This window comes from Phyllostomus hastatus, unplaced genomic scaffold (assembly GCF_019186645.2).
Source record: "Phyllostomus hastatus isolate PE091 unplaced genomic scaffold, TTU_PhHast_1.1 phas_contig_29, whole genome shotgun sequence".
NCBI lineage: Eukaryota > Metazoa > Chordata > Mammalia > Chiroptera > Phyllostomidae > Phyllostomus > Phyllostomus hastatus.
In genome coordinates this window covers 27917432-27945335 of record NW_025333835.1, presented here as the reverse complement: position 1 = coordinate 27945335, position 27904 = coordinate 27917432, and the positions used below count along the sequence as shown (strand labels likewise).

Sequence of the window (27904 nt, the reverse complement as noted above, 5' to 3'; positions counted from 1 at the left end):
GTAGTAGTGTGAGACACATAATGAATACAGATTGCTGAGTCATAAAGAACATAAAGGGATTTTTTAAAGTTTTTTTCCTTCCCCCTCCAACGATCACAAAAAAGAGTAGGTGGCCAGTATGCCTGTTGGAAGAGAGAACCCACCAACAAAGGAACTACGAACAGATATTAATGAAAGAAGATGAAGGATGAAGGAGTGAGTGGAAGCCACACTAACCTCCACCCAGGACCAATCTGTGATTACAACTAAACAGTGGAGAAATTATCCAGAACAATAGCGAGAGAGAAGCCTCAAAACCTCAGACAGACAGAAGAAACAGCTTCAACACATCCTGTCCACACCTGAACAACAGAATACAAGATGTGGTGGGTGGACTGACCCTCAGTTAACCAGCTGGAGGGAAGGACCCACCAAAGAAAAACCCAATAACAATCAAAACCCAAAGACATCCAGAGAGTCAACATAAACAACAGCCCAAGACCAGCAAGCTCAGGGGATCATGGAGACTATACTACTGAATCTCACAGGTCTCCTACCATAGAAGTTCACACCATAAACCCAGGGAGTCAGAACAGATCAATTTAAGAAGCAGAGGGTAACAAGAAGAGTCTCACGAACAATGGGAAGACAAAGAAACAAACCCCAAATGAAAGGAAAGGAGGAAGCATCAGAAAGAATGTTACATGAAATAGAGGCAAATCAACTATCAGATATTGAGTTCAAAGCAATGGTTATTAGGAAGCTCATTGAGCTAACAGAGAATTACCAGAAACGAGAGGGAAACTACAGTGAACTCACTGCAAACTATATCAACATGAAAAAGGAAATAGAAACCATCAACAAGGGCCAAGAGGAAATGAAGAATATAATTTCTGAATTGAAGAACACAGTAGAAGGAATCAAAAGCAGGCTCGATGAAGCAGAGGATTGAATCAGAGAGCTGGAAGACAAGGTAGAAAAAAAAAGCACCCAGAAAGAGCAAGAAAAGGAAAAGAAACTTAGAATGAATGAACGGGTGGTAAGGGAACTTCAGGACTACACGAAGTGTAATAATATCCATATACTAAGGATACCAGAAGGTGAAGAATAAGGGCAAGGGACAGAAAACATGTTTGAAAAAGTGATGATGGAAAACTTCCCTAATTTGAGAGAAAAAGTCACACAAATCCAGGAAACACAGAGAGTCCAAATCAAGAGGAACCCAAAGAGGCCCACTCCAAGACACATCATAATTAAAATGGAAAAATTCCAAGACAGAGAGAATATTGATGGCAGCAAGGGAGAAATAGGAAGTAACATACAAGGGAGCCCTGATAAGACTAGCAGCTGACTTCTCAATGGAAATGCTCCAAGCCAGAAAGGATTGACAAGAAATATTCCAAATGAAAAGCAGAGGCCTGCAACCAAGACTGCCTTATCCAGCAAGGCTCTCAGTTAAAATGGAAGGGCAAATAAGGAGCTTTCCGGAGAAAAGAAACCTCAAAGAAATTACCTCCTCCAAACCAGCTCTGCAAAAGATGCTAAAGGAGTTGCTTTAAGAAAAGGAAGAAAGATAGAGAGGAACACAGGTACGGAATAATGGCAATGAATAAATACCTATCAATAATAACCTTAAATGTAAATGGATTAAATGCTCCAATCAAAAGACAAAGGGTAGCTGAATGGATAAGAAATCAATGGCTCAGACATATGTTGCCTACAAGAGACCTACCTCAAAACAAAAGACCTACACAGACTGAAAGTGGAGGGCTGGAAACAGATATTCCAAGCAAATGGACAGGAAAAAAAAAAAAGCCAGGGTAGCAATACTCATATCAGACAAAATAGACGTCAAAAAAACGGCCATAAAAAGAGACCCAGAAGGTCATTTCATAATACAAAAGGGAAGAATCCATCAAGAAGACATAAACATTGTAAATATATATGCACCCAAAATAGGAGCACCCGAATACATAAAGAAAATCTTGGAGGACTTCAAGAAAGATATTGACCATGACACAATTACAGTAGGGGATTTCAGCACCCCACTGTCAAAAGTGGACAGATCTTCCAAACAAAATATCAACAAAGATATTGTGGCATTGAACAATACCCTAGATCAAATGGACTTAACTGATATATACAGCCTTTTATCCCAAAGAAGCAAAATACACATTCATTTCAAATGCACATTTCTCTTGGGTTAGTGTGTGGTTAGGAATCTTTCTTTGGTCTATTGAACAAAAGTGTTGGCAGTGAGGGTGGTAAGGAGGGAGTAAAATAAAAAAAATAAGAAGTGTGGTTGACAGAAAGGAACAGCTAAGAGATGTTTCTGCCTTCCCTGACTGCAGAAAGGAAATGGGGAGAGCATGTATTAGTGGTCCCTAAATTAAATTTTATATTTCTTGTTCTTACAGGTTGGCATTTCTTTGTATATTCACTTGGACTAGTATGTGTTTTTTTTTTATGTATGTGTACACACACACACACACACACACATTTAATTGAGAAATATAATTGTCAGCTTTTTAGACATTGGAATAATCTGTTTATCTACTCAAAAATTATAAACTGATCTGTCAAATAGGGTTTGGAGTTGAAAATATGGCCACGGCAATGGATGAAGACCTGGAAGAAGAGCTGGATGAAAAAGATGAGAAGTCTATGATGTGCCCTCCTGGCATGCATAAGTGGAAGCTGGAGCAGTGCATGGTGTGCACTGTCTGTGGAGACTGTACAGGCTATGGAGCCAGCTGTGTCAGTAGTGGGCGTCCAGACAGAGTTCCTGGAGGGTAAGAAAATGATTAATATTGAAGAAATAAAATACTGGTGGCAAAGGTGCAAAACATTTCTTTTCAAAATTATTCCAGAGTATTCTAGTGTGTTGTGTCTTAAAGGCATAATGGCATGTGCTTGTACTTCTTATAATTGTTTTTTATTATAATAATTTTTAGTTTAGTGTCATTTAAGTTGCTTTTCTTTAATTTGACTCATTTAAACCGTTATTTAAAAACGGGTCATAAATTTTTTCAAGGCTTGGGCTGTGCCTTCATTTGTATTCTTTTTCTAAGACTGCTTTAGTGCTAAATATCTATTCATTTTTGTTGAATATGAATCTTCTCTTAGTAGAACATCAAAAATCATATAGGATATTCTACTAGGGATAGTAGTAGTAATTTTCATTTAAATTGAATTTGCTTTTTACAATTTTAGAGGAACTATTGCATTTAAAGTTGCATTATACCTTTTATATTTATCTTTTATTCTTGTTGGAACACTTTATTTTTTCACACTCTTGTTGTTTAACTTGTGAGTTAAAGTTAATGCGTGAGTTTGGCACAATCAGAATGCAGATTTTCCCATAGAATGTTGAGGAGAATTTTCATTCTTATTCTTGTGTTGCCATTTATAGCCATTGTAACATAATGATGTATCCTTTGTAAGACCAAATTAATTATGATAGATTTTATATTATGATAGATCTGATCTTTGGAAGATCACATTATGATATGATAACTAGCTGACTTTGGAAAGTAAAGGGAATCTTGTGAAAAGCCAACCCCTGCCTCCACATAGCAGACTTATACCTATTTGGCACCTCTGTAGTATAGGGTCAGGTGCTTCTTCCCGAGTAATGTCTGGATCTACTGTGAGTCCGTTTCTGGGTTGATACTATGGCCTAATGTAGTGAAATAGATCATAAATAACAGATGTTTTCTTTTCTTTTAAACTACTGAAATATTACAATTTTTAAACACTATGTTTTATTTGCATTTTTAGCATATTAGAAATATTTTGGCTGTCTTTGTTAAAGGACAATATTTCTTTTACAAGGAGCTGAAATTTATCCTCCTGGAGATGTCTTGAGAGATTTCCATTAAAGTTAATGTCCCCAATATCTGAACTTAAGTAATTGATAAATATTATAAATGATTATATAATCCTCTGGTCTTTCTTAAAACTAATTATTATTTTTATATGCTTTTCCCCCCAAAGATTTACTGTCAGTTTCTAGTAATTATTTATAGATCAAAATGCACAGTACCTAACCGAGTACAATAATTTTTTTATTAATGAAGCATAAATGAATACATGAATAAAGTTAAGATAGGAATATGTGCCAGAACACTTAAGTACCATTAAAAATTATTTCAGTTACTATGAAATTGTGACTACCTATCTTAGACTAAGTTTAGAATTAAACATTATTTCTTAAATAGTGCCCACAGACAATTCAGTGGGACATATTATTGTATCACTTTTTACTATTGTAGTTAGTCATCTTTCAGGTTGTCAGTATTGCTGGCATTTAAAAGCCAAGCGTTTCATAGGGCACCTAGATTTGTCTTTCAAGGCTATACTGCTAGATAAATCTTTTCTTTTCTACCTCCACAAATCTGGATAACAAGGGGCTCAGCAGGGCTGTCTGTAAAGTTTTTCGGAACTCATCCAGCAAATAACATTAAATCTATGACTTCTACATCTGTAAAATATACGACTAAGAAGTTAGTTGTTCACTGACCGACCCTCTAGCCAACTTCTGAGAGTATTCTTGTCTTCTTTATGATATAATGAAATACCCCAGGCTTAGTTCAAAACTAAGGACAAAAGGACAAAGAAGAGGAAAAAGAACAGGTAATTGGACACAACAAAAGGAGTGAATGGGAAATGATAGTGTGTAAAGGAGGGGGAGGAAAAAGGACACATAATATAAGAAGCTGGCAAGGTGAGCTCATGTATTGAAGGCTGCTCACACCTCCCTTGACTTACCTGGTAGGTAGAAGTGTTCGTTTACTACCCATCAGTCCAGACCACTTAATAGTAACACTGCTGGTGCTTCACTGAATATGAAAACTTGAAAAAATATTTGTTAATAGCAACTTTGAAGATGGAATATCTTTGTATTTTCTGTAGAAATATTCCAATTCTGCATATGAGGAACTTAATAAACTCTTGTTTTTAATTATTCATTTATTCAGTCCTTTTCCTGACCCTGATCTGAAGAAATGATTTTATTGTTCACTCATTTAACTTAATCTCAAAAATGCAGGAGAGATGTTATAGAGAAGAGTTTTAAGGAAAGAGTAGAAAGGTTTCAGTTAATTTTTTTTCTTTTAAGGATTTGTGGCTGTGGTTCTGGAGAATCTGGCTGTGCTGTGTGTGGATGTTGCAAGGCTTGTGCAAGAGAGCTGGATGGTCAAGAAGCAAGACAAAGAGGAATTCTTGATGCAGTGAAAGAGATGATACCTTTAGATCTCCTGTTAGGTAATTTGCTTTATTATATGGAGCATCTTGTTCTCAACTCAGTAATAAGGATAGTTAAAAAATTTCTATTAGATATTTGTTAAAAAGTTAAGATAATAGTTAATTATGTAATACTACGTATATTTAACTGACAATATATCATTAATTAAGGGAAGAGGTTCTTTTTCTTTTTTGCTAAGATTCTTACTGTAAAAATAATTAATTCTAGACAGTTTTTATTAGCTGTTACATTCTTAAATTTTAGATAGTTCCGCTATATTGTGTGTGTGTGTGCACCTAATTTTTTTTTTTTTTTTTTTGTAAATCAACTAGCTGTCCCAGTACCTGGAGTTAACATTGAAGAACACCTTCAGTTAAGACAAGAAGAAAAACGGCAGCGAGTAATCAGGAGGCACAGAATAGAAGATGGAAGAGGTAAGTAAGGTGTAGCTGCATAGAAAATGTTATTTAAAAATCCATTTTTCACCCTATACTGAGACCACTGAAAATTACAGAACAAGCTGATTTTGTAAGAAATTGAAATTAAAATTAGTAACATTTTAGTACTTGTGAAAATATTCAGGGTGTTTACAATTATGCTCATAGCATGCATTTAATCTGGTAGGGTATTTATGCATAAGTCAGCTGTTTTAAGAATTGTTTTGCCATCCGCCAGACATCAAAAACTGTTAGCACTGACGGCTTTTTAAAAAATACAAAGTGTAAAAAATTTGTTCTTTATTAAGATTTTGGACTCATCTATTTAATCATAAAACGAAGTAGTATAATATAGTATCTGATTTTCTGTTTTCTTAGTCATTATAATTATTATCATTTAGGCATAATGCTACTACTTTTTGTTCCAATCCAGTACATAACTGATTTTATGTCTTTTTTTAAAACTTGTTATGTATAAGAAGGAGACTCTCCAGGTTTTAATTGTTAAGATATTGTAGATTTATCTTTTCCTCATTGTATGTGATCATTTCTCAGCCTAATTATAATAGGTATTTAAGTATATACCCAACAAGCAGAAATAAACATACATGTTACTAAAGATGTTTTTGCCTAATAGAATCTTTTTTTCTTGAATTAAGATGGATTGTTATAGAAATCTGTGATTTTATTTCTCTGCTTGACAAAAACTTGAATAGAAGTATTTACTGATGTATATTTTCAATACTTCAATACTTGTTAGAAATGACATGATATTTGATACATGAAATAGAGCTTATTATCCATTTAACTGTCATTACAAATTTTTTTCTAGGCATTTTCTTAGTGTAAAATGGAATTATAAAATTCATAGCACAAATGGTAAATTCCATTTTTACTAAACTTAAGTTGTAAAATACCTGCTTAGACTGTTTTTTATAGTGCCTAATAAGCAATGTTGATTAATTGATAAAGTGAATATTCACTATCAGTTTGGCTTTGTTTAATGAGTTAATTAGTTTGGTTTTGTTTCAATATAATTAATGTATATAAGGGCTGTCCAGAAGGCATCCAGCCATGTAATATGAAAAATCAAGACATTTACTAAAGAAGGTATGAGATATAAGAAATATTGTACATAGGACAGTGATGCCTCAGTCCTCTTCAAAGAGGGTACCTTGGAACCTCACACAGTTCTCTAATTGCCATCAGCTGCCCTGTTGTATTTTCCTGAGTCTCATATATGGTCTGAAATCTCTTCCCTTTCAAAGGTGGTTTTAGTTTTGGGAAAAGAAGTCTCAGGGTACCAAATCTGGGTTGTAGAGGGCCTGAGTCACCTGGGTGATTTGGTGTTTCTCCAAAAAACTCCACACAAGACGTGATGCATGAGTGGGTGCATTGTCATGATGAAGCTGCCAATCACCAGTTGTCCATAGCTATAGCCTTCTGAATCATCTGAATAGTTTCCAGGGAGGAATGTTTAGGCTTAACAAAAAATTTAATGCATATTCATTGCAGTACTCATGCAATCATTTTGAATGCAATGACCACACAGTACACATGCTCACTCAAGTACATCTACCGCCCCTGTGATTAGTACGGTGAGGTCATCATTGTTCACACATGTGCATTCCAATCCATTCTCCTTGGCTGCCAAGTTACATCCAATATTGTGCAAACTGTTCTCATTATATTAATAATGGCTGGACTTTTCCCAGACAGACCTTTGTATACTGTCATTATTTATATAATATAAATATGTGGAGAAATTACACATTTAATGTTTTAGAGAAGATAGGGTAAAATTCAAGTTCTGAGTCTTTATGACATAGGGCAATTGAGTGATAATTTCTTTCATGTTAATGATATGATTAGCCTAAAGTTAATTATCAGTGTATTTTTTACTACCTGTTTCTTCTCTTTTTGGAAATATTAGATTGAATTATATGAATTGACCTACAAAACTCAGCAAATTTTTATGTTGACATTTAATCTTTTTTTTCTATAAAAAGCTATTCTTCTCTAGCTGTAGTATATTTGTGCATATCAGAAGTAAGAAGATATTGATTATGCATTGGTTATTTAACAAAAAACTTTGTGATTGCAGAATGTTTATTTTAAAATGTGTTGTAGATCTTTAAAACATAAACTCTAACCTTTTATAAGTGAACAACTCCATTATTTAAATATTTACAGAAATTATGTGTTATTGTATCTGATTTTACAAGCACAGACTTAGGTTCCAGGTCGTTGGTATATATTTTGTGACAAGTTAGTTTCGTATGCAGTCCTCAATATATAGAAACACTTCTTCAGATACTGGTATGCAAAAATTTTGTCTTGTTATTTTTTTGGGTGAGCCCTTATATGTATATCACTCACTTTCATTTTGTTAAAACACAATATGTAGTAAATATCTTTTCTTGATGGGGGAGGATCTTCATCATGGACCTTAATTGTGTTAGTTACTGCTTTGCATGGCACTGAAATTCATGCGTATTAGGACCATGTCCTTGCTTTGCACAGTTACAACGCTCATTGTGGATCCTGTACTGAGGACATAGTTACAATATGCATGTGCTTTATTTAGCACAGTACTGTGCAAAGAGAAGCCTGCTTGAATTTTTATTTTGTAAAAGTACTTTTAAGCAAGAATTCTAACTTTTTTTCCATTTTTTAAAAAGTCATACTTCAGATCTTATTCAATGACTTTGGAAAATTCTTATACTATATTAAATAATTAAAAAATAATTCTGTGATATTATACTTTATACAAAAAATAAAATGTACAGACATATACCTTGCATAGGGGAAAAAAGCTAGAAGGGTATATACCAAAATGTTAGTAGTGATTTTCCCTGAGAAGTGAGTGTACAGATGATTTTCATTTTGTTCTTTATAATTTGTTTTCTAAATGGTCTCTAATATATGCACATTGCTTTATAAACAATATAGGACTTAAAACTGTTCTTAGGTCTTAAAACTGAGGCCATTTTTTTAAATATAGGCTGATTCTAAGGAATTTATATTTCACCTTTGTTTTTTAAAAAGTATTTTAAGTGGGTAGAGGAATTCATTTTAGGTACCATGCTTTTAATTTTTTCCGGGCAGTGGTTCTCAAAGTGGTCTCAAAGTGACAAGCATCACTTGTTACGGGTTGCTTGTTCTCAGGCTTCACCCCAAACCTACTGAGTCAGAAACTTGGGGAGTGGGGCCCAGCAAACTGTTTACACAAGCCCACCAGGGGATTCTGATGGTGCTGAAGTGTGAGAACCACGGCTCTAGGGCAGGGATGTTCAAAGCCCTATTCCATGGACCTTTCTACATCAGCATCAGTTTGGTCTAATGGAGTAGAAATTTCTTTGTGAGGACCCTGGATACAGATTTCAGTCATACCCAGGTGTTTGTTGTAGGGTTCTTGTTTGGGATGATGCTAGGATTGTTAGTCTTGTTTTGTCCTCTTGGGGGACAGGAATATAAAAAAAAATTTTAGTGTTCCAACTGCCACACATACTTGTCTTTTTTTTTCTTGGTCTCTGATTGTTACTTTTTAGATACCAACACTTTAGTGATATATTAGGAACTATGCTCATTAGTAATTAGCTTTTATCTTTATTGAAATTTCATAACTTCAGCATTATATTATGTTAAATATTTTAACTTGATGTGTTTGTCTTATCTTCTTTACCAAGCTTGTGTTAACTGTTTCAAAGTGGATCAGAATTTCAGTACCTCATTCATGGATTGAAGCCTTGCTCAGTCAGCCTCAGGCCTACTGATGCTGCTGTTTTTGACACAAAGACTTTATAATGGAATGTGTTATTGAAACCCATACATTTGGGTGTTTGTCTTCAAATGTTTTTATGATTACTCTTCCACATTAAATTTTTCTTTAACACATATTTTTAGGCACCAATACATTTCTGATAACTTTTTTCTGATATAGTTTGTTTTTTGGATTACATAGAGTTGATTGATACATAAATTCTCTGAGACTTTTAGTAACTTTATAAGTGCGTGTTCAGTGGAATTTTTGAGTAGATTTTCTAAGTCATCATATCAGTGATTGTATCAAAGATCTTATTTTTATATTTCTTCTCAGCTCTTCATTGTAAGGAAAACTAAGCTCAAGTAATATTTGCTATTTTCCCTTCTTTCTTTTCTCTCTTGATGTCAAATCAGAGTTTCACAATTGTGAGCTATAGATGGGGTGAGCTTATATCCTGGCAAAGTCTCATTTTATGCCAGCTGTCTGGCCATATTTCCTAATAGTGCCCTCAGTAGAAGATCATCTGGATAATGTTACACGGTTAGCGTAGCTGTATTGCCTGGAGTTTAAGAGCATGGGTTCTGAAGTTAGACTTTGGTTCAGAATTTGTTTTTTTTTTTTCACTCTTACTAGAGGTATATGACCACAGAATTTAACCACTCTGAACCTGTTTTCTTTCCATTAAAAATGGCAGTTATAACTGATTGTACCAACCTATGTCAGATGTTAATGAGGATTAAATGATATGCATGAAAATGCTTGACATGCACTCAGTAAATGTTTGATGATGATGGCTCTGGGGACAGTGATTATGCTAGTACTGGTAGGCTATTTAGTAGCCTTTCATTGTCTTTGCATTTGATTCTTTCCCAGCTCTTGCTTTGACTTGATGCTTTTTCTCACAGCACTGGGGTGCTAATCACAAAACTTTGATTATGATTAACAAAACCCTTCACTGCTTCTGTAGAATAAAACAGATTCCATTTTAATAGAAAAACAGTTTTCCATAGTTACAAATTAGAATGCAAAAGCAAATTTATTATAGTCAAGTCTCTTTAATTTCAAAGTGATTGAGTTGTTGCTATTGATCTTTAAGCCTCTGAAACCATTGTTCTTGACTTGACATAATGAAATCCATTATTAGCTGATCTTCCAATGCTATGTGAAATTCTTTTTAAATTAAAATATTTATGAAGCATTTAGAAAACATAAGTATAAGTAAGAAAAAAGGTCAGTGTAATTCTTCAAAGATAACCAGTGGTAGAATTTTGTTGCTTTCTTTTTGGTGTATAATTTTTTCTATGCATACCTTTTAAAAGTTATTTTATATCATTTCATACTGCGATATATATATTAGTGTTCTCTTTTGTTTCCTTTAATATTTTATTGGAAAAAATATTGTGGTTCATTGCAACCAATGTAATAATTAAAGTAATAGAGAAATTTAGGTCAAAGTTTTTCCACAAATCTATCCTTTAATTAAATCATTGTTTTTATTTTGTTGTCATCTTCTAATCAAGTTTTTTACATTTCAGATTATATCACTGACTAAATTTTGTTTTATATATTTGCTTAATATTACAGTGTATACATTTTATGTTTTTGCCGAGAGTTTTTTCTTGCCTTCCCATTATCCTCCACCAAGCAAATGAGGTTTTAGTTCAATAGGTATACTTCCACATCTTACTCTGTTATAATATATAATCATTATATGATTCATTATAATAATCATGTGCAGATATCTTTCCATGTGAGAAAGTATAGGCATATGTTTATTTACAAAAGCAATATTAGATATATAATTCTTTTTTTTTAAGATTTTATTTATTTATTTTTAGAGAGGGAAGGAAGGGAGAAAGAGAGAGAAACATCAATGTGAGTTTGCTGGGGGCCGTGGTCTGCAACCCAGGCATGTGCCCTGATTGGGAATCGAACCTGTGATGCTTTTGGTTCACAGCCCGCGCTCAATCCACTGAGCTATGCCAGCCAGGGCTTTAGATATATAATTCTTTATAACACCTTTTTCTCATTTTACAATATGGTGTAAATATTCACTAGGTCAGTAAATATGTATCTGCCACATCGTATTTAATAATTTTATAACATTTCATAACATGAAATCTTATGGCTGTAGTAAAGTTTATTCAATCATTATTTTGTTGATGGGCATTCAGGGTTTTTTTCAGGGTTTTGTGCATTCTGCTATAATATATGTTGTTAAACTTATAGCCATCTGTATTAGAGTTTTTGTTTACGTAGTAGTGCTTTCTAGAAATAGGCTATCTGGTCCAGAGAATGTTTTAAATTTTAATAGATATTTCAAATTGTTTTTTAAAATATTATAGGAATTCATCTTCTCAAGGCTAGTGTGGCATTTTTCTCTAGTATCACCTGTATTAGTTATTATTATTTTTAATTTCTGCAAAAACAGTGAACTGTGTTATCTCATTGCTAATTTAAATAACACAAAAGCATTTTCTGTGTAAAATTCTTCATAAACCTCATTTTTGTGGCTGAATATTTCACTGTGTGTATATACCATAGTTTTTCATTAATTATTCTCCTATCTGGATTCTTTAAAGTTTTAATTAAAATTAATAAGATTATATTAATAATTTTGAGCTGAAACTCTTAAAAAACATTTCAGAGTTTTCTTTAGGATAGATTTCTAGATATACAGTTACTGGGTCAAAGCGTAATAATAATTATTTTTAGGTTCTTGAATCGTGTCACCAACAACTTTTTTGAAAAGCTTGTCTTTTTTGCGCTGCCACTTTATTCCAGTCAGCCTCTCTGCCTCCCTGCCTGTGGATGTTCTTTGGAAACCCCTTGTCTACACGTGCCTAGAAAGAGCTTCTAAATAGCTAAATTTTTATTTTTCATTCCCCAGCTTTATTCATTCCCCTACCAAAGCAAATAAACCAACAAGTTCTGTTAATTCTACCTTCTTAATTCTATTAAAAAGTTACTAAAGTTTTTGAATATGTACACTTCCTAGAATGCCACTGCATTATCTCAGTTCACTACTATGCCTCAGTTCTTTGCCTGAAGTACAGCAAAAAGCCTTGTAAAGCATCTTACCCTTAATCATTTGCTAAGCCATTGTCCACCTTCTATCCAGAATGTTTTTTCTAAAATGCATCAGCAGAAAAGTGATCAGCAGCACTTTTCTGTTTAAAACCAAAAAGCTATCCAAAGCCTTTTGAAAGAATTCTACAGTTACCTCAACAGCTTCATCTCTCTTTACTGTCCTTCCTATATCCTGTCCCCAAACATTTTCCCCCATATCTCTTAAACTTCATAGTACTCAGTGCCTTTTTATTAGGTCTCAAATTGTGTGACATTTTCTCTTCTTGTACCCTTAGACTTCCCACTTTCCCACCCTCAAGGTTTGCTAGCTGCCCCTCCAGGGTGCTTGATTTTACCATAGCACACTGTTTTAATTTCTGGTTGAGTTGTGTGTAAACTCTTCCTGCCCTCACTAGACTGTGAGCTTTTGGAAGCAGAGATACTGTCTTGTTTATCCAAGGACCTAGCACAGTGCCTGAAATTTGTCATTACTTACTTAATATGTCTTTGTTGACTAATTGAAAACATTTCATAGACTTCTCATCACCTCCGCAATGAATTTTCATGGTATAAAACAATTTTAATTATTATTTTTTGCATGTACTTGTCCAGATCTCCCAACACCATTTATTGAAAGGGCTGTTTTTACTCCGTTTTGTGTTCCTGCTTTTTTTTGTCAAATATTGATTGACAAAAGTGACATGAGTTTATTACTGGGCTCTCTATTCTGTTCCATTCATTTATGTGTCTGTTCTTATGCCATTACCAGACTGTTTTGAGCATACTGGCCTTGTAATATAGTTTGGTGTCAAGTATTGTGATCCCTTCTACTTTGTTCTTCTTTCTCAAAATTGCCGAGGCTCTTTGGGGTCATTTATGGTTCCATATAAATTTTTGAAATATTTGTTCTACATTGGTGAAATGTCATTGGTATTTTAATAGGGATTGTGTTGAATCTATAGATTGCTTTGGGTAGTATGGACATTTTAATGATGTTAATTCTTCCAGTCCAATCCATGAACATGGTATGTGCTTCCAATCATGTGTCTTCCTTAATTTCTTTCTTCAGTGTTTTCTTCAGTGTTATGTAGTTTTCTTTGTATAGGTCTTTTACCTCCTTGTATTTTGTTTTACTTCCTTCTTTCCAATTTGGATGCCTTTTATTTCTTTTTCTTACCTGATCTCTGTGACTAGAACTTCCAGTACTATGTTGAATAAAAGTAGTGAAAACGGACATAATTGTCTTGTTCCTAATCTTATGGGAAAAGCTTTTAGTTTTTGCCCATTGAGTATGCAGCCTTTATTATGTTGAGGTATGCTCCCTTTGCTGAGTGTTTTTACCATAACTGGGTGCTGTACTTAATCAAATGCTTTTTCAGCATCTATTGCTATGATCACGTGGTTTTCATCTTTCATTTTGTTTATGTGATGTATTACATTTATTGATTTGCATATATTGTACCATCCTTGTATCCCTGGGATGAATGCCACTTGATCATGGTGTATGATCTTTTTAGTATATTGCTGGATCCAATTTGTCAATATTTTGTTGAGGATCTATGTTTATCAGCAATATTAGCCTGTAGTTTTCTTTCTTTGTTGTGTCTTTATCTGGTTTTGGAATTAGGATAATACTAGCCTCATAAAAAGAGTTCAAGAGTCTTCCCTTTCCTCGGATTTTTTGGAATAGTTTGAGAAGCATCAGGGTTAGCTCTTCCCTAAATATCTGGTAAAATTCTCCTGTAAAGCCATCTAGACCAAGGTTTTTGTGTGCTGGAAGCTTTTTGATTACTGCTTCAATTCCACTAGCTGTCATCGGTCTATTCAGGCTTTCTGCTTCTTCTTGACTCATGGGCACAGAACGAGGTGGGGACTAACTGTGGGAGCGGGGCAGGGGGCAGAGGAGAGCAACAGGGAAATATGTGGGACAACTGTAACTGAACAACAATAATAAAATAAAAATTTTAATTATTTGTTTTTCGTATACATCTTTAAATTCATTTCCCACCACTTTTGGCTTCATGACCCTATACTCCATTCATTTCAGCTGTGTGTGTGTTTATCAGTAGAGTGTCTTTTAATATTTTTATACAACGTCAAGGGGAATAGGTTCCAGCAGCCCAGGCCCTTTTCCATTGGTTCTCACAAAGTGTGCATCCCTGGGTGGAGCCAGCTGATGCCTCAGTTGAACCCAGGTGCCTTTTTCTTTTTCTTCCTTCTTTTTCTGATTATTTTCCTTCACACATTTCAGGAAACTCTCTCGGTTCTTAGAGTGCTTAATATGCTCAATATGTGCATTAATTCTTTTGGCAAGAATCTTGCCCTTGTTTTGTGCACAGTGTCCACTGCTGGATGACATTATAGACTCTTCCAGTTTTGCCATGGGGACATTTGTGGGCATTCCTTTCTGAACAGTGCCAGTTCTCTTGATGTCTGTAATACCACCTTTCTTATAGATTCCCATGTACATGGCCAAAGGAGCAACTCTATGTTTTCTAAAAGACTTAGAGAATATATGATAGGTGTCTCTCCTCTTTCCCTTTGTGTTAGTCATTTTGGCGAATTAACTGGAAGATGCATTTCTAGCTGAAAAAGCTATCTGTTTTTAATGAGTAAACAATACTGTTAATATTTTCACGCTTTTATAAATCCTCTTCCTTTGACCCGGAGTTTCCTCTCTCTCCTTCTCTCTTGGCAAACTTTTCTCATTCTTTGAAACCGCTCTAATTCATCCAGCTTCGTTTGATCACTTTTCATCCTTCAGGATATAATATGTACATATTTCCTTTATAAAATTTATCACAACATATTGTAATTCTTTGGTTTTATTTTGATCTTCCCTAGTGGACTGAATTCCAATAAGGTCTGTGTCTTTGTCATTATATCTGTGACACCTAGTGTTTTATTACATTAAAGGTAATAAAAATGTTTGGTGAAATATGAAAGACTAACTATGTAAGAAAAGTTATTTTGGTCCATGGGATAAAAGAGTTTTTAAAATCTGATAGCTTAGTGTTATAACTGGTGATTTAAATTGAATTCTGGTGGTACACTTTCTATGTGTAATTGCCTGTGAGCCTCCTAGATTTATACATCAAAAGACTAACAAGATTGAATTTAATGAGAATCTAAATGACTATGAATATTATGGGTGTAGTGTTTTTATGGGAAGAAATAATATCCCAAGCAGACCATAGAAATCAGGAAATGGTAATATAACTTAATATTATTGTTTTTTTAATATTTATAATACTTCTGTGTAGTTGCAAGGTATCATATTTTAGAATTATTTATATTGAATATAAATCTGCTATAGTCAGATTATTTTCTGACTAAATATAAATCAATTGAAAAATAATACATTTTGAAGAAATAATATGTTGTTCATATTTTGATTAAAATATATTTTGTTTAAAATATATCACATTTATTACATTTTGTAAAAAGCTCAGTTTATATAATCTTAAAAATAATTGATACTGTATTACTGGGAAATAATCCAGGGTGGGGCAAAAGTAGGTTTACAGCTGTTCATGTGGAAAATAATACGATAAAAAATTTAATACAAGAATAAATTGTTTTGTGTACTCAACACTGTTTTGTGTACTGAACACTACTTTTGCCCCACCCTATATTTAATTCTAGCATTAAGTCAGATATTTCTATCTGTAATAATCACAATATGTTATTCTTGGTTTTTTATAAGTGTGGAGCTGCTTGTATTTTTCTCTATATTTAGAGACATAATAAAATATATTTTTTCTACCCATTTTTAAATACTTAATGAAGGGTATTTTGGTATTTAATTTGACATTTGTCAATTTTTGTGACAGAGCAATAGTTTTATTTTGTTCATTGTTAAAAAAATTAATTATAGCTGAAGACCTCTAGGGAATTATAAAGAAACTTGCTTAAATTAAAACTGTTTAGTGCTTATATACTGTCATTTTTTTCAAATACTTCTTAACTGTCAAGTTTAGATTGTTTTGGAATTCGCAGGCATGTTGCTAAAACTTAAGGAAGCTGTAGTTGAAGGTGATATTTAAAGTTTCCTTTATTTTCAAGCTAATGATGGGGAAAACAGTTTTTAAATTTTATTAAAATTAATTTGGCTAATTTTTCCCTTGAATACTAAAAAGTGGAAATAACTATCATCTATGTATGTATTTGTGTATGTATGATTTCAGAAAGAAATTGTTTTATGAGAGAGAGTTAATATTCTATAAATGCTGTGGGTTTAGAGTCCCCTCTTCAGCATTAATATGAAGCTCAGTTTATCCTTGTTTCTGACATTGTGTCTGTGGTGGCAGAAATTACACATAAATATTAGATTGAACATTTTTAGAAAGTTAAATACTTACACAATTCTTTGTTAAGCAGTGATTTTATGTATATACATATATGTGTGTATTGTGTCAGTAATTTCTTGCTTTTTGTCTTGTTTTTGGCCATGTTGTTTTCTTACTTGTATGACAGAATGTAGTTAATTCATTAACATTTATCTTGGTTTTGTTGCAAGACTGATATGGATATTAAATCTTGAAGACCTTGTTTAAATTTAATCATGGATTTAAAATAGTAGTTGGTTTTGGTATTTTAAATAGGAAAGATAGTTATTTTTAATGAACATGTAGTTTACTAAGTTTGAATATATATGATGTTTAAAATAGTTGTAGGATAAAATTATTCTAATTGAATTTTCTCATTATTTACTTGATAATTTTATACATATAAAAGATAGAATTGGTACTATATAAACTATTAAGATATTAAAAATATTAAGATATTAAAACTCATGTGTGGAATGGTGAATAGGTTATGGTTGGGGGTGATGGAGGTTAATGTGGGGGAATTGGGACAAAAGTATAATGTCCAAAACAGTAAAGAATTAATTTCCATGCTTTTTAGTTTGAATTATTTTTGTTCATTGTAGTGTTTTCATTTTCTGAGCTTTTCTATGCACATACAAAATGTTTCTCCTCAGGCCCCCTTCTATTTGCTGGTCCTATTTTTATGAACCATCGAGAGCAGGCTCTAGCCAGACTCAGATCCCATCCAGCACAGCTAAAGCATAAACGGGACAAGCACAAAGGTATTTGGTCTTCCTTATCAACTAGGCGGGAACTTTCCCAATTTCTTCCATTCATTTGAATTTTGTCTCTGGGAAAATGCACAAACCTAATTCTTCTCCTTTGCTTCTATCATTATCATTAGCCTGAGGAGAAAGAACATGCTGAAAGTTGTACTGTTTGTTGATGACTATCCGTCTTACTTCCCTTTTTTGGTTAACTTTCATTAAGATATTTTACAGTGTATCTTTTTCTTTTCCATTTCTTTTCAAATTTTATACAGTTAAGAGAAGGTAGAAAAAGTAATTATTGCTTTCTGTTTTTGTCCTTTGTTATCTGTTCTTAGATGACTGTCATCTGGCATTTTATGCTTCTTAAATTGTTAAATGCTATTTATTTGCTTTAGAATTAATGAAAGTACTCAGTTCATTGTATAATGTAATGATGAATTGACTGCTGTTACACTTTTCCATTGTTTTAATATTAAAGTTTATATATACAACACACATGCATTATTTGATTTTTGAGGGTTAAATAGTGATTAGGTGTAAGCAGTCCATGGGTTGTGTAGACCTACTCTAGTCGAAAGAAAATGACAGAGGTCTAAAAAGTCTGTGAATGATAAGGAATCCATTCATGCATAGTTCTTTGAGGTATCAGAGTTTATATTAATTAAAAATATGCTTAAAGCAAGCTTATTTACTTTTAAACCACAGATTATAGATCAACTAAGACCAGGAAAGAGTTTAATTCAGAGAATGTATACATTTATATGTAGATTCTTTCTTGAATCCTACTAGCATGTGAACAAGGGGTTCTTTAAGTAGTGTAATTTACCATTGCTGTTTTCTTAAATGCCTAAGATAAATACTGCCAAATAGAATAGAAGGTTTTAAAATCACCTATTTCAATAGTCAGATTAATTTGTTTTGTGCCTTATTTTTTTTTGCTGTAAAACTGTTATAGACTAATTTTATTTTTAAACTTTCACATACAGTATATTACAATCAATTTTATTTTTATTTGCTTCTCACTTTATCAATCTGTCCCTCAAAGCAAAAACACAAACAAAGCAGACAAAACCCATTTTTAGTATAAGCAGAAGTAGAGCACTACTTAAGATACATTCTGCAGAACTAAAGATTCCAAGTATTTTAAATCTAATGTGAGTAACCATAGGAAAATTTGTGATTGCTTTATTTACTGAGTGCTTTAACAATACCATAAATATTTAATGTAAGGAATGGTATTTTGGGTATGCTGTGTAAATTATTTTAGTTATTGTTAGACTCTCTGATCTCATATTTTCAACTGTGCCCCTATTAGAACAGATATTCTTAGTGTCATTTTCCCCCACAATTATACAAAAGTGAAGTTTTTTCCTAATATTTTACCTGATGTTAAATATTTACATTACATGGAGTAGTTTAAAACTTTTTGAACTCTATGTTAGTATCTTGTGGACAAACATCTTCATTTTTTCCAAAAATTTAAAATGAAATGCAAATGGAGACTAAAGGTATAAATTTAAAACAGACTTTTTGTAATGTCACATTGATTAGCTACAGAAATTACTCGATGATAGCTAGCCTAACTTCCATCTTTTCTGCCACAGGGTTATTTTATAACAAGATTTTTGTATTTTTGTAGCACTTTTTGGAAGGACTTTTTTTTTGTAGTATTACAGGTTAGGGCCATATTTTTAAATATCAGATTTTATGATTTTGAGCGACAGTTTCATCTCTTTACCACCAAAATTTAAATTTAAAGTATAAGTAACGGTGTTCTATTTTATATAAAGATTATTAACTTTCCACTTACTAACTCCTGTGTACCCACAGATTCTCTCTCCCTTGCCCTCATTGCACTCGCTGTTCCTGTCATTCAGTCATCTCACCATTCACACTGCTTTTTACTGTTGCTACATATTGTCAGTCTTTTAATACATATTTTTTTCATATATTTTCTCTCTTTTTTCTTATCCTATTTGTCTTCCAGTGAGGAATTCACTATGTTAATTGCTGTATTTTGTCTTATGTTGTTATGTCGGTGGTATAAATTGTAGGATGATAATAGCTAGAATTTTCTAGGTTGATATTTTTTTTTTGGTTGGGGTGTGTGGAGGGTAAGACTATGGATTTATTGTTAACAGGAGTGAGTTTTAAGATGGAAAATTGGAGAACTGACTGATTGGAGAGAATTCAGGAGAGGTCACAAATCCATCCTATCCAGGCAAAGTTTTGACTAGAGAAAATAATAGAGTATTTAAGGCTGAATCAATAAGCATAACATATAGTCCATATAAACATATACAGTAGTAACTTATTTTTAAAATGTAACCATAGACTGTATTTCAAACAGATATTGGGGTTAATATTTGTTTCAGCTGTTCACACAGTGCCTTGCACAGAAAAAAGTTTTTTTTTTTTTAAAGAAAAGTTTTTTAAAAATATTTTATTTATTTATTTTTAGGGAGGGAAGGAGAGGGGGGGAGAGAGAGAGAGAGAGAGAGAGAGAGAGAGAGAGAGAGAGAGAGAGAAACATCAATGTGTGGTTGCTGGGGGTTATGGCCTGCCACCCAGGAATGTACCCTGGCTGGGAATCGAACCTGGGACACTTTGGTTCCCAGCCCGCGCTCAATACACTGAGCTACGCCAGCCAGGGCTTAAAAGATTTTAATATAGTATTCCTAGTTAGGAACATTTTGCATTTGTTCTGGAGGTAGTCTTTGAAATTTCTGTCTTGAAGTGAATGATGTGAAAATTGAGAGACACACTGATAAACATCTGTGTGCATTTTACATGTTTTTTGTTTGGAAGGGGTGTGGTATAATGTAAATGTTTTTGCCTTTGGAATTAGGCCTCATCTTTAATCATAAATTTGTCATTTACTAGAACCTCATGGCCATTCATAAATTAGTTTTCTTATTTTAAAAACAAGAATGATAATTTTTGACTGATTATGTTGGTATGAAGATCCAATTAATATGTAGATATGGGCATATACAAATACATATATATTTTTTTACAGATAGAAATCATGAATACTTTAATATTTTGAATTGAATTCTTTTTTAGAATTATCCTAAAGGTACAAAATTTAAGGTATATTAAATGTGTAATTAGTTTTATAATTTCAGCCATTTGGTGATGGTAAAATACACGAGCCTTATTTTTGATCAAACCCCAAAACTGCTCCACCATTTATTACTTTGGACTGGTTATTTAATTTCTCTAAGCCTTGGTTTTTCCAACTGCAAAATGCAATAACGGTACCTGTGTCATCAGATTATTGTATTGATTAAAGTAAGTAACAATTTTGCATATTGATTGAGCACTTTTCTGACATTATTTTACTTAATCTTCATAAGAGCCTTGTGAGGTAATGTACTATTATTGCTATTTAATAGATGGGAAAGCTAAGACTTACAAAGTCCAGATGTCATACAACTCTCAAATAGTAGAACCAGGAATCCAATCCAAGTCTCTTAGGTGTTCAAGCCCGAACACACTTATCCTGTTATATTATTTAAATTTTCACAGTGTTTAGCAGATAGTCAAGTGTTTAGTGAAAGTACCTACTACTTTGCTGTTTAATTTTAATGATGTTGCTCAAAGTACTCACTGTGTTCTATGATATATTTCATGATATACATGACCATAAGGTTACCCAAAAATGTAGATTTAAAGAAAAATTAAGTTAAAGTCTTTTAGATACTGAATCATCTCTGTGTGCACACAAATATGTGTAAATAATGTATATATACACTCAAAATTTTGGTACATATCTGTCAAAACTTTATAGCTATTATAGTTTCAATGTCACATGATGTATGTATGAACATACTTATATCAGGGAAAATATAGATATATTCATACCTGAATGGCTGCTTATAAGAATATTCAGACCAACTAGTTTTCCTGCAAATGTGAGATTAATTTTATTGTTGCTTATTAACACTTTACTGAATAGTGACCATGACCAGAATTAATGTTCTTGAATTTCACTTGGAATTTACGCTAAATTTTTGGCTACTTAATGGGTACCAGTTTTCCTTGATAAACTTTTAGAAATTTCTAAATTGTTAGAATTGTATTTGATTTTTTCACTGACATCAAATACAGATACAGGTTCTGTTTTGTTTTTTTAATTCTGCCACTGCTGCTGATAATCATAAAAATCTCATCCCTACTTTTTTATTTATATTAGCAATATTTTCATCATCTGTAATAATTGAGAATTATTTTGTATGGATACTGGTTTGTTTAGATTAACTTGAACAAAATGTTTTTAGTATTATTTTTAACTTTAAATACTAGCTGCTATTCTTTTGATCACTGTGGTATTAATCAGTAAATTACTGAGCTTTATTATTTTTTTCTCTTTCCCTGATGCTATGTCTCTATTGTGGGATTTGTATCTATATTTAATCTCTGATACAGAGAGAGGGCAATGCTAAATAAATTCAGAGGTAAAAGATTATAAGTAGGCATTAATCCACTTACATAAGGTGGAATGATACTTGTAATGTTGAATTTACTTAAGTTTGGAAAATTTGTGTTTATTTTAAATCAGATTTGGTTTTAATAATTAGATGTTTTTACCAGTGGAGATAAAGTTGTGAAATTTCTACATCTTTCATCTTATTTAAATAGTCTTTGGAAGCTACCTTACTTCTTTTTGTATAGGCACATGTTTATGTTTAACCATTCCATTGTCTTTCCAAGTTGAGGAGTCTTTGAATAACAGTATATTTTGTTTTGGATGGAGTGAAACTAAATGTTGTAATTTCTTTTTGTAGCCCATCCGTTCTTGGCAAACCCACATTAGATAATTTAGCAAAAGTGGAATCATATTCTTTATCCTATCATACATAGTAAAACCTCTCACTAATTCAGAATTTATGATATTTCAGATGCAGTATTTGTGATCTTTTTGAATTAAAAATTCAAAGTAATTTCTTCCTCTGAATTTTCAGGGTCATTCTTATAAGGGGAAACCTGTCTAAAATCACTAGCTTTTCAAAGGCTCAAGAAATGAAGGATTTCTTCAACGTGCCTTCAACCTCTGGGTCAAGCAATTAATTCTTGTATGTTAAAGGACTTTTATGTTTTTGGTACATTTTTATGTAATATAGGCCTATTTTGAATTATAATGTAGGTAACCACATTTTATTAAGTGTAGCATTTAGTTTAATCTGTAATCTGTACTGCTTGAAGGTAATAAAACTGAATTTTTACTTAAATGTCCTATGATTGAGACCTTTTCAGTAAGTCATATAGGCCAACCTATTCTGTTATTCCGAATTAGTGAGGTTTTACTGTCCTAGTAAACAAGCTTAAAGCTTTTTAAAATGATAATCATTTTGTTACAGAAAGGCATAATTTAGGCCAGTTTTGTCTTACCTGGATATTACTAAAGGTTAGATAAAAACAAAGGATAATGTGAATATGAAATGATTTGATGTTACTCTGTTTAGCATTCTAAAATGAGAAACGAAAATACAGAATTAAAAATGTGTGTCTGTAGATCACGCTTGTACCTGCATATTATACACACTTGTTTAGAGTTGCAATGCCAGAAGAGAATGGTTTAGACTAGTTACCTGTTGACATTTCTTCTGTGTGCAAGGAATATGAATCTTGAAGATATAAAGGTCATATTTTAGTGATATGTAGTTTTACATGAAGAAAAATAAGTTGACTCTCTTACACATTCCAAATTAACGATTTTATATTCTGGAGTGTGTTTTTTTAATTTTATGGTTAGAATGCTAGGCAGGATAGTTAGTCTGATGTAGAAATCAGGGAAGGCTTAAGGCAGACTTAGGAGGAAGTTGCCAGAAGGGAGGAGGAAAAAGGGAATGAAAGAGAAAGGTTTGGTTGAAAGCAGTTAGTGGTTGGGGGCCGGAAGGACCACAAAGCAGAGTGGCTGAGGGGAAAGGTGAGCCAGGAAAGATGAATGAGAGTAAGCCATTGAACTACCGTATGTTGGATAAAGCTATTTTGTGTTTATAAATTTTTAAAACTTTGAATTTAGTGATACTGATGGACAGTGTAGCCTTTCTGAGATTGGGAAAGATAAGTCATTTGTAAGACAACTAGGAATTTTTTTAATGATTAGTACTAACAGTTTCACTAAGTATAAAATAATTGTTAACTGACTGCATGCAGTTATTTTTTGTGCAAACTAAATTTTCCCATATAAATTATTACATTTAGAATTATTTACATAACTTAATGACCTATTTATACTACATAACTGATTAGATTAATAGACTTTATTCATTACTAGATCTCTGTTTTATTGATTTAGCGATATTTGCAAACAGAAGTGTATAGTACTATATCTTTTCAAAATTGCTTCTTTGCAGGTAGATTCTTGATCTATCACTTCTAACAGTTGCAGATTCTTCCTGCTTGTTCCTTTTAACATTTTTCTCTTGTTCTTCCATAGTAAACTGATTTAAAATTTTACTTTGAAGATGAATAATGGCTTAATTACAAATTATAACACTTACAGATGGAAGTGGAGAACGGGGAGAAAAGGATGCAAGCAAAATCACAACATATCCTCCAGGCTCTGTGCGGTTTGATTGTGAGCTCCGGGCAGTGCAAGTCAGCTGTGGATTTCACCATTCAGGTAGCAGCGGCACTTTAGGGTATAACTGCATTTTTACAATTGTGCAAAATCAGTTATTTGTTAGCATAGACAAGTGTAGTCTGCTAACTGTGTGTTAAAAGCTATAGTGTGGCAATACCTCTCAAATATAAAAAAAACTGTATTTATTACAGAGTTTCTTTAAAAGAACTGTGGCATGATGGAGTAGTTATTTACTTGTCGAGAGATCTGACTTCTAGTCTATCTTCTGTTGGATTTATATTATAATTTAATTGAGAAAATTCCTGAAGATGAAATAATTTCTGGAATTCTTTTGGACTCTAAAATTCTGTGATTTTTATAATCTAGTCCCTGGTTTTGTTACTGTTCAGGTAGACATATACATCAACATATTTTTTTTATTTTTTAAATATAAAAAATATTTAAATTTTTAGTAAATTATTGCATTTAGGCTCTGTAACTTGGGTTGTAATAATCAACCTTTATAAAAATAAACCTGTTAAGATTTTTTGATGCTGAATATATTTCCTTATTTGATAAGTATTGACAGATATTCAAAGCTCTGACATTTTATTAATGTTGTACATAATTGTAGATAGCTTAAATCTATCTGCTACCTATATAATTACCTTAGATAGGAGAGAACAATACTTTATATGTAGTTATCATTAAAAAAAGTTTACGGTTGACCCAAACCAGTGTTTTATTAATGTTATTAAATGGCACTTATAAAAATTTTTGAAGTATGTATTATGAGAAACATTATGCATTTTTATAACCTACAAAAATGTGCTAAAGAACTAAAATTATATTTTTCATTAAATATAAATGTGTGCTTCAATTACCTATTTTAATGGCTCTATAAATTTTAAATAGTGAAAATTACACTGTTCATAGTATAGTGTGATAGAAATATAAAATGCATATAATGAAATAATGAAGTGCTTTATTTTGGCTTCAGTGGTTTTAATGGAGAACGGAGATGTCTATACATTTGGCTACGGGCAGCATGGGCAGCTAGGACATGGAGATGTCAATTCCAGGTACTCTGACTCACTGTTTGAAGACATTGAGTTTGTTTTTTTCTTTTTCTTTCTTTTTCCTTTTCTTCTTTTTTCCCTAAATATATATTTCTATACTAGAAATAGTATTTATACCACTATTTTACAGAGTGTGCCTGTAAATTATAGGTGGTTCTTGATTTTATGGTTGAGTGCCTTTGTGGGGATAGATTTGTAGTTTCAGTAGAAAAGCTTATTTACATTTTATGAATTTAAAATATGATTGTGATTATCATAAAAATCCTACTATATTCTTCTTTAAAATTTTGCTTTAAAGATTTTGTTTATTTTTAGAGAGATAGGGGAGGGAGGGAGAGAGAAACATCTGTGTCAGAAACATTGATGAGTTGCTTCTTGCACAGCCCCAATTGGGGACCTGGCCCGCAACCCAGGTGTGTGCTCTGACTGGGAATTGAACTGGTGGCCTTTTGGTTCATAGGCTACCACTCAGTCCACTGAGCCACACCTGTCAGAGCCCTACTATATTCTTAATAATAATTACCTTTTTAAAGGTTGCTCATAGCAATAGAAAAGACAATGAACATCCTCAAATTGCACTTTAAAAAATCAGTAGTGGATTCATTTATGTGACTTGATGTTGTGTGTTTGGAAGTTTTGGTCCAAAATTAAAAAGAAGTTATTGAAACTTTTGAATAATTTTTAAACAGAACATAATGGTCTCTCAGAGAAACTGTTTTGACTTATCCAGAACAGTGGAGAACTAATGGTGGTGGAGACTACTACACATGTCCTAATTTCCATCTGTCCTCCTCATTTGATTGTCAAGTTTTAGTTAGTGACCTGACCAGGCAGCTAGACTTGTTTTCCCACCTTCATTGCAGCAAGGTAAGGCCATGTAAACTAAACAGATTTAGTTTCCAATGTGAACTAAGCCACTTTGGAATCATGCTGTTGCAAGGGAGGGAATACCCTTTATTTCACCTTCTTCCTTCCCAGCTTGCTGCCTGGAACCCATGTGTGGTGGCGGGAACTGGAGAAGTGATCATAGTGATCATAAGTTGGGAACCACGTATTGAGAATGGCAGAACCACATCATAGAAATAGTCTGGGTCTCTGACACCATGGAACTGCCACATCAGCTTCTTGCAGTTGGATACTTACCTGAGAGAGAAATAAACTGTCTTATTTAAGTCCTTGGTACTTTGGCTTTCCTTATAGCAGTTGAATCCATGTCCTGCTTAATATAGTGAGAGCGTTCTTGGTAAAAAGTATAGAAAATTCTTCTTTATTAGTTCAGGTCTTCCAAGAAGAAGATGTTAAGACAGGGTTAGATGTACAAAGAATTTATTGGGAGAAAACGCATGAAAGATACTATATATTGCCATGTGTAATGTGCTTCCATGTATAATAATACACACCCATGTTTTTGGCCCAAACTTTGAGGGAAAAATCTTTTGTTTTGATTTTTTAATTCAGTTTTTATTTATTTTATTTAGATACTTGTTTTTTGTATTATAAAGGAATTTTATTGTTTATTTTTTAACATATTATGGTACAAGCAATTTTATGCACTAGTAACAAATTTACAATATTTAGGCATCATAGAAGGGCAAAAACTCTTCATCACTGTCAATAATATGAGTATTGTCTTCTTCAATTTCTACATTACCGGTATCTCTGAAAAGTCACTTTCCTCATCCTGGTAAACTTTATTTTCCTCAGTTCCATCCATAGCATTGCTGATGCTGCATTTTTAAAACAATTTCACAACCACTTTTTTGTTGAAACTGTTCCATGATCTTAGGATCCAATTACAAACCCGGACGATGGGCGTTTTCTTGATTCTGCTCGTAGGTGTTAAATCATTACCAGCTGACTGCAACGTCCACTCTTTCTTCATTAGGGCCTTAAAGGGCTTGATTACTGGCACATTGAGAGGTTGCAGGTGGCTGGTTAGCTCACCAGGTATCACACGGCAAGTTGGGTTTTCAAGTCTGCTGAGATTGCTTTTGTACTTTGTGTAACATGGGCTTTGAAGTGATCAGAAACTAGCAAAGCTGTTTTTTAAAGTAACCCTCCAGGCCTTCGTGACCAGACTTTGTTAAACCAGATTTCCATGCAGGCTTCATTCATCCATCCTTTTTTATGCACATTGACAATAACTCTACTTGGAATTCTTTCTTTAAGAAACGTTTTTTCCTTTAAAGAGGTTCATCGGTGGTAGCTGTGTCCTACTGTTTTTTAGTTACATTTTAACGCATAATTATAAATAAAAGAATTAAAAATATATAGATAATATGGCATTAGTGTTACCCATGTATAATGCACATCCTTATTTTTCTCTCAAAAATTTGGGCAAAAAATGTGCATGTTATACACAGCAAAATATGGTAAAAGGGAAGAGAGCAGGAATAAGCAAGGAAAAGGCAAGGGAAACCTCCAGATATGATGCAGGTCTGACCCCTATGAAAAGAAAGAAGGAAGAAGCATGGAGTACATAGAATCTAGATTACTATGCAGTTCTGAGAGAGTTTCAGCCAGGCAAGTAGGATGACCTCAGGCCCAGGATGCCCTTTGAAGAGCCCCAGACTAGGCGCATGGGCCAGTAGTAATACCTTCACGGCGCTCAGTCACAGCCTGTTGGCATCCCAGGGAAAGAGTGGCCTCATGGACCCAAAGAGGCTCAATCAGCTCTT

The 27904-nt window shown here is 33.1% G+C and overlaps 1 protein-coding gene across 1 annotated transcript in view; it reads left to right on the top strand.

Annotated features, from left to right (window-relative positions):
* The window catches only part of MYCBP2 (MYC binding protein 2), a 267325-nt gene that overhangs the window by 71551 nt on the left and 167870 nt on the right, over positions 1-27904 (top strand). The window contains 6 exon segments of the mRNA XM_045839168.1: positions 2567-2771; positions 5099-5244; positions 5557-5658; positions 17481-17588; positions 24088-24207; positions 25148-25229. Coding sequence (XP_045695124.1) covers positions 2567-2771; positions 5099-5244; positions 5557-5658; positions 17481-17588; positions 24088-24207; positions 25148-25229 — 763 coding nt within the window.